The sequence below is a fragment of the Salvelinus alpinus genome, chromosome 21, assembly GCF_045679555.1.
Source record: "Salvelinus alpinus chromosome 21, SLU_Salpinus.1, whole genome shotgun sequence".
Taxonomy (NCBI): Eukaryota; Metazoa; Chordata; class Actinopteri; order Salmoniformes; family Salmonidae; genus Salvelinus; species Salvelinus alpinus.
The window spans coordinates 35011723-35024807 of record NC_092106.1 but is presented as its reverse complement, the minus strand read 5'-3'; the positions used below and the strand labels follow the sequence as shown (position 1 = coordinate 35024807).

The following is a 13085-nucleotide window of genomic DNA, read 5'->3' as shown; positions in this document are numbered from 1 at the left end:
TGTCCATCACAACACCAGTTTGGGCTTCGTTCACAAGCTGGTTGAATGCCATAGATAAATAGACTGCTTTAAAATACAAGATAATCTTCAGTGAATTATCCAAAGCTACAGGAATTATATCAACATTACCAGGCTGTCTGCACATCTACGCCTCAAGATCCTAATGTGTTGTTTAGGCAACAGGGTAGACTAGGGAGAGGGGATGGGATTAAGCAAACCCGCCGCCGTGTGTGTGTGTGCGCGCGCAGAGGCAGAGTGAGGTAGGCAGAGCTGTGCTCCAACAGGTGTGGTAGGTGCAGGTGTGTGAAATAGGTGAGTGAGGGGCCTCTCCTCTCTTCTCCTGCACAGCCACCATGCTCAATTAATCATGGCATACACACACTACCCCCACCCTGCCCCAGCCTCAGCCCAGCTAAGACCATCACAGGTGTGCCGCTCCCTGCTCCCCCAACCCCTGTTCAAATTCCTTCCTCATTGGTGTTACACAGCCGTTGGAACTCTGGGTGGAGAGGAGGGGAGAGAGAGAGAGAGAGAGAGAGAGAGAGAGAGAGAGAGAGAGAGAGAGAGAGAGAGAGAGAGAGAGAGAGAGAGAGAGAGAGAGAGAGAGAGAGAGAGAGAGAATTTGAAAACAAATCCAATTTTGATAAACTCCCATATCTACTGGGAGAAATTCCACAGTGTGCCATCACAGCAGCATGATTTGTGACCTGTTGCCACAAGAAAAGGGCAACCAGTGAAGAACAAACACCATTGTAAATACAACCCATATTTATGCTTATTTATTTTAACTTGTGTGCTTTAACCATTTGTACATTGTTACAACACTGTGTATATATAATATAACATTTGTAATGTCTTTATTGTTTTGAAACTTCTGTATGTGTAATGTTTACTGTTAATTTGTATTGTTTATTTCACTTTTGTATAATATCTACCTCACTTGCTTTGGCAATGTTAACACATGTTTCCCATGCCAATAAAGCCCCTTGAATTGAAATTGAATTGAGAGAGAGAGAGAGAGAGAGAGAGAGAGAGAAAGAGAGATATAGAGAGAGAGAGTAGAAAAGGGAGAGAGAGAGTAGAAAAGGGAGAGAGAGAGAGTAGAAAAGGGAGAGAGAGAGAGAGAGTAGAAAAGGGAGAGAGAGAGAGAGTAGAAAAGGGAGAGAGAGAGAGAGTAGAAAAGGGAGAGAGAGAGAGTAGAAAAGGGAGAGAGAGAGAAAGAGTAGAAAAGGGAGAGAGAGAGAAAGAGTAGAAAAGGGAGAGAGAGAGAGAGTAGAAAAGGGAGAGAGAGAGAGAGAGAGAGAGAGAGAGAGAGAGAGAGAGAGAGAGAGAGAGAGAGAGAGAGAGAGAGAGAGAGAGAGAGAGAGAGAGAGAGAGAGAGAGAGAGAGAGAGAGAGAGAGGGAGAGAGAGAGTAGAAAAGGGAGAGAGAGAGAGAGAGTAGAAAAGGGACAGAGCGAGAGAGAGTAGAAAAGGGAGAGAGCGAGAGAGAGTAGAAAAGGGAGAGAGGGGTTGTTTTAAATCTTATTTCAATGTTACATAATGATGTGAAATAACAAATAACATAGTGGTTACACAAAGTTCAAAACCTCATTTAGTCTAAATCTCTGTTTTCTCACATTCATAATCTCTCTCAGTCAGCCTATCTCTCTGGGTTAAGACAACCAGGCATTAGCTCTCTCTGCACAGTAAATGTCAGGGGTATGCTTGGCTGAGACCTAGCAGAGCGGAGGTAACAAAAACACTAAGTGCTATTATCAACCTTCCATTCTGCTCTTTTATTCTCTCTCTACTGTCCCCCATGCACATGACATTTCTCTAAGAATTCCATCGAGTGTAAAAAATTGTGCTTTTTTTCAAGAGAACACTGGGTATTAAGTCAACCTTAACACTGTGATTTCTCCTGGGTTATTAACAGAGACCAGGATAGACACTGAACAGCGCTAAGCTGAGGCTGTAGCAGCCTGTTTTGTGTACTGTGCTGCCTGTGTTGTGTTCTGTGCTGCCCGTGTTGTGTTCTGTGCTGCGTGTGTTGTGGTGTGTTCCGTGCTGCCCGTGTTGTGTTCTGTGCTGCCTGTGTTGTGTTCTGTGCTGCCTGTGTTGTGTTCTGTGCTGCCCGTGTTGTGTTCTGTGCTGCGTGTGTTGTGTTCCGTGCTGCCCGTGTTGTGTTCCGTGCTGCCCGTGTTGTGTTCTGTGCTGCCCGTGTTGTGTTCCGTGCTGCCCGTGTTGTGTTCTGTGCTGCCTGTGTTGTGTTCTGTGCTGCCCGTGTTGTGTTCCGTGCTGCCCGTGTTGTGTTCCGTGCTGCCCGTGTTGTGTTCCGTGCTGCCCGTGTTGTGTTCCGTGCTGCCCGTGTTGTGTTCCGTGCTGCCCGTGTTGTGTTCCGTGCTGCCCGTGTTGTGTTCCGTGCTGCCCGTGTTGTGTTCTGTGCTGCCTGTGTTGTGTTCTGTGCTGCCCGTGTTGTGTTCCGTGCTGCCCGTGTTGTGTTCTGTGCTGCCTGTGTTGTGTTCCGTGCTGCCCGTGTTGTGTTCCGTGCTGCCCGTGTTGTGTTCCGTGCTGCCCGTGTTGTGTTCCGTGCTGCCCGTGTTGTGTTCCGTGCTGCCCGTGTTGTGTTCCGTGCTGCCCGTGTTGTGTTCCGTGCTGCCCGTGTTGTGTTCCGTGCTGCCCGTGGTGTGTTCCGTGCTGCCCGTGTTGTGTTCCGTGCTGCCCGTGTGATTGTGCGTGTGTTGTAATGTGATAGTTGAAAAGGCCTGGCGGTTCAACTACCACAGCGACAGCTGTGTGTCACCAGTGAGGTAACACTCGTCAACCCTCCCTATTATTCTGACCCTTCATCTGACTAATGCTAACGTCATTACACATACATTCACCCCTCCCTTGTTCTTTCTCTCTGCTTCTTTCTCCCTCCTCTTCCTCTTTCTCCCTGGTCTTCTCTTTCCTCTCATCTTTGACTGTAATCAGAGAGTAAACATTGTAAATGCGTAGGGAGATGAGAGTAGTTCTATAACTGCAGTAGCACCACCCAGTGACAGTGACGTGACTCTGGGCGACACCAGAGAGACGCTGCCTGGGGATCACAGCTGAAGACACGTCAGGCCTATTTCGCAAATGAACCTCAATTACAGCAATGCTAGCTGCTTAAACGTGGCCAACTCAAGCAGAACAATCACATTTGGGCGAAGAAATTACAATGGCTCTTACACATTGACCTCAGTGTGCCTCATAATTCACATACACTGTTTTAATCTGGGCATACTTTCCATTATAGCCCAGCACTTAGACCTTGTTCATTCAATCACCACCATCAAACCTACTGTTAAGACTACACAGCTTTTCACTGTTCATCTTGACAATTCCTATCCAACACACAACCAATATCAGGGACACCTCATACCCTACCATCTATGTCTCTCTCTCCCTCTCCCTCTCTCACACACACACATGCACATACACACACACACATGCACACATCAGCGGCAGTGAAACGCCAGCCATGAGGCAGATGGAGCACGGGCCACTAGAGATCCCAGGTGCCCATCAGTGTGCCACCAGGGAGGCTGGAGGTGAGCATCACCAGCCCAGACTCTGCCACGCCACCACAGATGACGACAAGCTCTATGATCAGACAGGAGTATCTGGAGGTCCTCAGAATAACACAGGGTCATGGCTTCATGTCCACTAGTCTACATGCTAAGCTATTCTTCTTGTTCTATTCCTGCTCGAGACTAAGAGACCTCGTACTAGACAACTGGTCGCTAATAATGGGGAATATGTGGCCGTTCTGGCATGGCCAACATTTAGATTTAAGGGTCAATTCTATTTTTACTTGATTCCATTAAACCTTAGCCAATAAACACTGTAATTTTCCTGTAACTGCAGGAGCACATGTCAAAACTAACCATTTTCTAACCAAAGCACATTTGGATCTATCCCTCTCCATTCAATCTCTCCAGCTCCCACTTCCTGTCTTGTTTTTCCCTCCTTCTTTTGGTCCTCCTCTCCTCCTCCCACTCCCTTCCCTCTCCTCTTCCCTCTCTCTCTGTCTCCAGCAGCAACACACTATTAATCACAAAACACTAAACACTGTCTGACTGCCATTCACCCAGCCTGCCTTTGTTGCCCATGTTGCCCAGTAAATGCAACTACAGACCTTTTTGTCTGCATAAGTGGACTCTTAGAGATGGCTCCTCCCTTCCCAAGGACCCACAGATTACCCCTGAAAGGCTGGGTGATGGGTAGTGGTGAAGAGAAGAGGGGAGGAGGAGAGGGGAGAGAGGGGAGGAGGGTGACAGAGAAATGATTGGGAGGAGTGAATCACTGCTCAGAGAGAGGTGCGCCCCTCTCCCTCCGGCCATCCAGCCATGCCTTCAGCCAGCGCTTAGCAACCAGTGGGTTTGGCTGAACAGAGAGTGAGGGACAGCAGAGAGAGAAAAGAAAGACAGAGAGTAAGAGGGAGAGAGAGCAGACACAGAGAACGACACACAGACCAATAGAAAGAGGGAGAGAGCGAGAGAGGTAGAGAGAGGGGTAGAGAGAGATGTAGAGAGAGATGTAGAGAGAGAGGTAGAGAGAGAGGGAGAGGTAGAGAGAGAGGTAGAGAGAGAGGTAGAGGTAGAGAGAGAGGTAGAGGTAGAGAGAGAGGTAGAGAGAGAGGTAGAGAGAGAGAGGTAGAGAGAGAGGTAGAGGTAGAGAGAGAGGTAGAGAGAGAGGTAGAGGTATAGAGAGAGGTAGAGAGAGAGGTAGAGGTATAGAGAGAGGTAGAGAGAGAGGTAGAGGTAGAGAGAGAGGTAGAGAGAGAGGTAGAGAGAGAGAGAGGTAGAGAGAGAGGTAGAGGTATAGAGAGAGGTAGAGAGAGAGGTAGAGAGAGAGGTAGAGGTAGAGAGAGAGGTAGAGGTATAGAGAGAGGTAGAGAGAGAGGTAGAGAGAGAGGTAGAGAGAGAGGTAGAGGTAGAGAGAGAGGTATAGGTATAGAGAGAGGTATAGAGAGAGGTATAGAGAGAGGTAGAGGTAGAGAGAGAGGTAGAGAGAGAGGTAGAGAGAGGGGAAAAGAGAGGTAGAGGTAGAGAGAGAGGTAGAGAGAGGGGAAAAGAGAGGTAGAGGTAGAGAGAGGTATAGAGAGAGGTAGAGAGAGAGGTAGAGAGAGGGGAAAAGAGAGGTAGACGTATAGAGAGGTAGAGAGAGGTAGAGGTAGAGAGAGAGGTAGAGAGAGAGGTAGAGAGAGAGGTAGAGGTAGAGAGAGAGGTAGAGAGAGAGGTAGAGAGAGAGGTAGAGAGAGAGGTAGAGAGAGGGGAAAAGAGAGGTAGAGGTATAGAGAGGTAGAGAGAGAGGTAGAGAGAGAGGTAGAGGTAGAGAGAGAGAGAGGTAGAGAGAGAGGTAGAGGTAGAGGTAGAGGTAGAGGTAGAGAGAGAGAGAGAGAGAGAGAGAGAGAGAGAGAGAGAGAGAGAGAGAGAGAGAGAGAGAAATCATGAGAAAACAAAAAGATAATTACTTGACACATTGGAAAGAATTAACAAAAAAACAGAGCAAACTAGAATGCTATTTGGCCCTAAACAGAGAGTACACAGTGGCAGAATACCTGACCACTGTGACTGACCCAAACTTAAGGAAAGCTTTGACTATGTACAGACTCAGTGAGCATAGCCTTGCTATTGAGAAAGGCCGCCGTAGGCAGACATGGCTCTCAAGAGAAGACAGGCTATGTGCACACTGCCCACAAAATGAGGTGGAAACTGAGCTGCACTTCCTAACCTCCTGCCCAATGTATGACCATATTAGAGAGACATATTTCCCTCAGATTACACAGATCCACAAAGAATTCGAAAACAAATCCAATTTTGATAAACTCCCATATCTACTGGGTGAAATTCCACAGTGTGCCATCACAGCAGCAAGATTTGTGACCTGTTGCCACAAGAAAAGGGCAACCAGTGAAGAACAAACACCACTGTAAATACAACCCATATTTATGTTTATTTATTTTAACTTGTGTGCTTTAACCATTTGTACATTGTTACAACACTGCATATATATAATATGACATTTGTAATGTCTTTATTGTTTTGAAACTTCTGTATGTGTAATGTTTACTGTTCATTTTTATTGTTTATTTGACTTTTGTATATTACCTACCTCACTTGCTTTGGCAATGTTAACACATGTTTCCCATGCCAATAAAGCCCCTTGAATTGAATTGAATTGAATTGAGAGAGAGAGAGAGAGAGAGAGAGAGAGAGAGAGAGAGAGAGAGAGAGAGAGAGGTAGAGGTAGAGAGAGGTAGAGGTAGAGAGAGGTAGAGAGAGGTAGAGAGAGATAGAGAGAGGTAGAGGTAGAGGTAGAGAGAGGTAGAGGTAGAGGTAGAGAGAGGTAGAGAGAGAGGTAGAGAGAGAGGTAGAGGTAGAGAGGGGTAGAGAGAGATAGAGAGAGGTAGAGAGAGAGGTAGAGAGAGAGGAAAAGAGAGGTAGAGAGAGAGAGGTAGAGGTAGAGAGAGGTAGAGAGAGGGTTAGAGAAAGAGAGAGAAGGGGAGAGGTAGAGAGAGAGGTAGAGGTAGAGAGAGGTAGAGAGGTAGAGGTAGAGAGAGGGGTAGGGGTAGAGGTAGAGAGAGAGGTAGAGAGAGGTAGAGAGAGAGGTAGAGAGAGGTAGAGGTAGAGAGAGGTAGAGGTAGAGAGAGAGAGAGGTAGAGAGAGGTAGAGGTAGAGAGAGAGAGGTAGAGAGAGAGGTAGAGAGAGAGAGGTAGAGACAGAGACAGTGAGAGAGAGGTAGAGAGAGAGGTAGAGAGAGGTAGAGAGAAAGATAAATAAAGAGAGAGCAGATATATAGAGAGAGAATCCATGTTCCCGCTACAGAGGGGACTAGACTCCCAGACTCCGTAGGGAGAGTGTGGAGACTGCTAAAAACACAATACAAATAGCCACAGAAACCAAAGACTATCTAAAAAGGACAAAGGAGGAGAGGAAGGAGCAGGGGCCCCAGTTTCAACCCCTGCCTTCAACAAATAAAATCAACATCTTCCATTTTTTAAAAGCTGTACAAACAACACAAAGCAAACAAAGCAAAGTAAGTGTGAATCATTGCTTATGACAAAGCAAGTGTTGACATTACTAATGCAATAGATGACACATTTTGTGAATTCCCATTCCTCATTCAAAATTGGTTAATGGCACAAGGTCAATCGGTTTTTAGCCTTGGTGTGTGTGTGTGTGTGTGTATGTGTGTGTGTGTGTGTGTGTGTGTGTGTGTGTGTGTGTGTGTGTGTGTGTGTGTGTGTGTGTGTGTGTGTGTGTGTGTGTGTGTGTGTGTGTGTGTGTGTGTGTGTGTGTGTGTGTGTGTGTGTGTGTGTGTGTGTGTGTGTGTGTGTGTGTGTGTGTGTGTGTGTGTGTGTGTGTGTGTGTGTGTGTGTGTGTGTGTGTGTGTGTGTGTGTGTGTGTGTGCTTGCATGAGGGTTGATGAACACTTCCATCCAGTAAACATGATTCAGACATTAGGATTGTGAATTGTGACACTGCAAACCTCATTGTTGTTGTGGTGGTCTGCCTATCTCCTCTTTCCATTAGTCACATAATTGATCAAGACCATATCAGGCCTGCTGTCACCTGATTTATGATTTATGGTAGTCATCACATTTACTCTGCAGTTGAGGCTCATTTAATGCCTCTATAAAACTGGCTCCCTTGTAGGCCAATGATTCCCACGAAGCCTTGTAAAATCATAAAAATTGTGCTGACTTTGCACTCCCGCTATATTAGTTGAGGAGGCTTGATTTAACAGTGTGGGAGCAATAAATTAAATTGTATAAATTACTTTCACAATTACCAACAGCATCACCATTAAAGATTGATGAAACAACAGTGAGGTAATAAATCGAGTGCCAGTCATGTTTAAAGTATACTAGTTATTATTCAGCAGGAATACATTATGTATTATGTGTCACTCACTTGGCTTGGGTACTGGACTGAATATGAAAGCAATAACATATATTTCCACACCCATCTCTCTCCCCAGACTAGTACAGCTACACCTGTGAGCTCAGCTATGTCAAACAACAGGGCAGGTGGAATGGAATTTTGTATTAAATAAATAAGCAGATCTAACCATCTCCCTGTCGATAAATTCTTTAGAGAGAAAAAATCAGAAGTCAATCAGTGAATGAATCGTTGATCAACCCATTCAGTTGTTGAATCAGACGCTGGAATTGTAGTGCACACCTTTTTTCATTTTGTTGTTGTTCTTATCCTATGTTCATTTGCACACCTTTGGGTTACTGTGGGTACAGTGTCCGGGTTCTACTGACCCTCAGGTGTCAAAAGGCTAGATGCCATCATGCAGAATGTAGCTATGCGCTGATTCTGTTGCCAAGGAGACAAGTGAGGTGGGTATTTCTTGAATGACTAAGAAAAAAAAAATCTCACCAAATATAACTACTTTATATGAAATCATTTTTTGTTTTTATTCGGGTGACTTCAATATGCATTTCGTGCAAGACAGAAGGTAACAATATCTGACATTTTAGTTTGCGTTGACTTCAAAGCCTAAAACCATTCTATAGCTCCTTTCAGAGATACGATTCCAGATTATAGAAAGAACATCCACCAAGTACTCCTCTGATAAACAGTCTACCAAGTCTCCAATTAATTGTAAAATAAAAACACATACATAATCTAACTGCCCATGTGGCATGACCAGCGACATGAGAAGACTGTTACATAGTCTATCATATAAAGTGTATATCAACATTATCCATCGTTAAAACTGTATGGAGTAAAGTAGAAAGCAAGGATACAAATCTGAAGAACCTCGAAATGCAAGAGTTGAACTTTACTATATTTTATAGAGCACCATTCTTTCTCAATATTAAACACATATAACTCCACGACACAATGAGTTTGATACCATGTGAAATTCCATAAAGAATTTAAAGAACTTACCATCAACTTGAAAGTACAATAATCCACCAACAAGGATGAACGCTAGCGGACCCATACTTGCATATTAAACATCCACGGATTGTGCGCAATTCCTTGGATTTTGCCGGGAAAATATGTCCAAACAGCAGCAAATGTACTTATTTTAATAGTTCAAGTTTTATATAGGTCCTAGTTACTGACTAAAGCCAGTTGTGATGTCCAATAATTTAGAGGATTCATTGTAGCCCGCTCGTTCGAGCCCGGGATCGATTAATATCCACAGCCGTAAGAACCAAATCAGTCTCTCGCGATCATCTGAATATCCAGCTGTTTGTCCCACGAGTTAACTTGCAATGGTCATGTCTATTTTTCCAATATGTACGCAACTATACAATATCATATTACAACCTAAAAGAAAATATAAATTGTGTATACTGGGTTCAAGAGAAACGCCTCCATTTATGTAGTTGAAGTCTTGGTTTCGGCTCCTTGAGACGCGACTCATGGACGGACACCTTGCAAATCTTCACCGATGTCTCTCCACCGTTCCTCATCAATACATAGATAGCCAAGTCTAAATGTGTATGCACAAACCCCAAAACCCCATGTACTTCAGTCCATAAGCAAATGTTTACATTTCATTGGGGACCCGCTGCCCAAGATCACATGTGCCTAGCCTGTGCCTACGCACTGTAAATGTACAGTCAAGTCAGTTGAACAGCCTATTGGTTTCTGTATAGCGCTATCACTAGGAGCCCATGGTCTATGCTCACTCCGCACAGCCTCAGCGCCGACTGACACACATACACCAAACAAGTATCCGGAGGGGGAGGAGAAAGGCAGGGAGGGTGGGAGAGAGAGAGAGAAGGGTGGATGTAGGAGAGTAGACGGAGTACGCTCCAGCGTGCATTGGCCAAAGTCATATTGTTGTAACTGACTATGAAGTTCATACGAAGTGGACCCGTGCAACAGGTACGGTGCTACATACCACTCTAGTGACTTTGAAGCACTAGGGTCATTCTGTCCTTGACCCACCGGAAGTAGCCTAGCTCAGCAGGCTCACATAACCTCTAAAAAAAATACGATAGGCTAACAGGCTCTTTTTGAGGGAAATTATGGGAAATCTTGGAAATTATTCAAATATAGCCACCTAATTAATATCTATAATGTTGATCTGAAGGGGGGAAAACATATTAAAAGGCCCAGTGCAGTCAAAAATGTGATTTTCCAAGATAACTGAAATGTCAGCCTGTTTTGGTGGGTAACATTACCAGGTGGCAAATTATTTAATTTACCTTTACTTAACTAGACAAGTCAGTTAAGAGCAAATTCTTATTTACAATGATAGCCTAGGAACAGATTTTTACCTTGTCAGCTCTGAGATTCGATCTAGCAACCTTTCGGATACTGGCCCAACGCTCTAACAACTAGGCTACCTGCAGCCGTAATAGACCAGTAGGAAAAAGAGTTCCAAACCTCTGTCAATAACTGCTAGTTTTTAACCCCCCCTCCCCCACCCCCCACCACCATTCAACTAGCAAAACTCTTGCTTTAGAAATGACTAAATATTTTTATTTTGACCATAAAAAAAAATCACAGCAAATTACTTAATTGTTACCCAGAAATTATTTGAAATCGAGATAAAAGCGGCTGCATTTGGACCTTTAATAAGTGCTTCCTAAAATATGTAGGCCTATATTAACAAACATTGCACTTTTTTCAGGTAACTTCATCATACGACCGTGCATAAAACTAAAAGCCTACTTTTCAGTGTGAAATATATATATTGATATATATTTTTCTGTGCCCAGACATAATTGCATTTCTGTGTTCATAGACAGCAAATCGAGGTAGATCTTATAATTCTGTGTGTCATTGATATTTGATGTGGGTGGCCTGAATGTGTCGGACAGTGAGTGGCAGCGCAGCAATGATTGCGCCATTAGTCATCTGTTTGCTGTGGCGCGCAATGCGCACGCACATTAAACATGCAGAGCGCAAGAAGATTGTCAGCAGAACAATATATTCAGAGACAAGCACAATTATACATTTGACCTCATGAGCTAATATTGACCGATAATAATTAGACCTGGGTTTATTGGTGATGAAAAACGAACATAAACGAGCACGCAGTCCCTCCATATGGAATGCAGAGGGAGGCTGGGCTGCAGGTACAACCATTCTGCCATCTCCATCAGAGTCTATGGCTCAACACATTATTATATCCTACTGTAGCCTAGTGTAGGCTATAAGAGGGTGTGCTCAATTCATAAAATATTTTAAACAGACAAAGTAGATTTGTGGAACATAGCCATCAACAAAAAGGCTAAATTAAAGAAGATTCGAGCCTATGCACACAGAGCTGTTCGATCTCGAAGTTTCGGGAATTTTTTTAACTTTATGTTTATAGTTGTATGACGTGATATAAACATAATTGAATACAATAACACCTAAAAATGTTACCCCTCGCCGATTTAAACTGCCCCCTTAGTCTCTTAATCCTGGCGCTGGTTCTGGCTGTTCTTCATCCCCAGGATACTGCACAGAGACGTACAGGAGACGCACCTGACTGTAGACCTCTCGTACTAGACAGGCTCTTACTGTGTGAGCTCTGAGCTCCCCCTAATGGCAGCAATCATCATGACAACCCACTAACGCTGATTCCACCATATCAACAGTATTCTGTGGAAAAGGTCTGTGCTATCTGCAATAGGGTGTTGAGCAATGAGCAGCATACTGAAGAGGAAGCCTACACTTTGTAAGTAGCCTATCCTATATCAATGTAATTCCCTCTAGGCTATACATGTATTATAAACACACACTGGTTACAGTTTACCATACATTTTACTTAGATTTGGTTGAAAAAAGGCCTATGACAGGCCTATGGAGCAAACCAACACAGCATTAAGGGGGCTTGACACCAAGTAGTTGGCATAGCACTAGAAGACTGGTGGCTGGTGTCTTTGAACCTGTACAGACACCAATCTACAGGGTCTACACTGTGGCAGTGGGTTGTGTCTTTGAACCTGTACAGACAACACTCTCTACACTCTCTACAGGGTCTACACTGTGGCAGTGGCTGGTGTCTTTGAACCTGTACAGACAACACTCTACAGGGTCTACACTGTGGCAGTGGGTGGTGTCTTTAAACCGGCACAGACAACACTCTCTACAGGGTCTACACTGTGGCAGTGGCTGGTGTCTTTGAACCTGTACAGACACCACTCTACAGGGTCTACACTGTGGCAGTGGGTGGTGTCTTTAAACCTGTACAGACAACACTCTCTACAGGGTCTACACTGTGGCAGTGCGTGGTGTCTTTGAACCTGTACAGACAACACTCTCTACGGGGTCTACAGGGTCTACACTGTGGCAGTGGGTGGTGTCTTTAAACCTGTACAGACAACACTCTACAGGGTCTATACTGTGGCAGTGGGTGGTGTGTTTAAACCTGTACAGACAACACTCTACAGGGTCTACACTGTGGTAGTGGGTGGTGTCTTTAAACCTGTACAGACAACACTCTCTACAGGGTCTATACTGTGGCAGTGGCTGGTGTCTTTAAACCTGTACAGACACCACTCTACAGGGTCTACACTGTGGCAGTGGGTGGTGTCTTTGAACCTGTAAAGACAACATTCTACAGGGTCTACACTGTGGTAGTGGGTGGTGTCTTTAAACCTGTACAGACAACACTCTCTACAGGGTCTACACTGTGGTAGTGGGTGGTGTCTTTAAACCTGTACAGACAACACTCTCTACAGGGTCTACACTGTGGTAGTGGGTGGTGTCTTTAAACCTGTACAGACAACACTCTACAGGGTCTACACTGTGGTAGTGGGTGGTGTCTTTAAACCTGTACAGACAACACTCTCTACAGGGTCTATACTGTGGCAGTGGGTGGTGTCTTTAAACCTGTACAGACAACACTCTCTACAGGGTCTATACTGTGGCAGTGGGTGGTGTGTTTAAACCTGTACAGACAACACTCTACAGGGTCTACACTGTGGCAGTGGCTGGTGTCTTTAAACCTGGAAAGACAACACTCTCTACACTCTCTACAGGGTCTACACTGTGGCAGTGGGTGGTGTCTTTAAACTTGTACAGACAGCACTCTCCAGGGTCTACGCTGTGGCAGTGGCTGGTGTGTTTAAACCTGTACAGACAACACTCTACAGGGTCTACACTGT

At 44.7% G+C, this 13085-nt stretch overlaps 1 protein-coding gene across 5 annotated transcripts in view; it reads right to left on the bottom strand.

The window, feature by feature from the left end:
- The window catches only part of LOC139548283 (roundabout homolog 2-like), a 619120-nt gene that overhangs the window by 383772 nt on the left and 222263 nt on the right, over positions 1–13085 (bottom strand). Inside the window, exon 1 of one of the 5 annotated variants that reach the window (XM_071357860.1) lies at positions 8917–9685. The exons of the other annotated variants lie outside the window; for them this stretch is intronic. Coding sequence (XP_071213961.1) covers positions 8917–8971 — 55 coding nt within the window. The 5' untranslated portion in view covers positions 8972–9685. Of the gene's footprint in view, positions 1–8916; positions 9686–13085 lie in introns of those variants that run through there. 5 annotated transcript variants of the gene reach the window in all.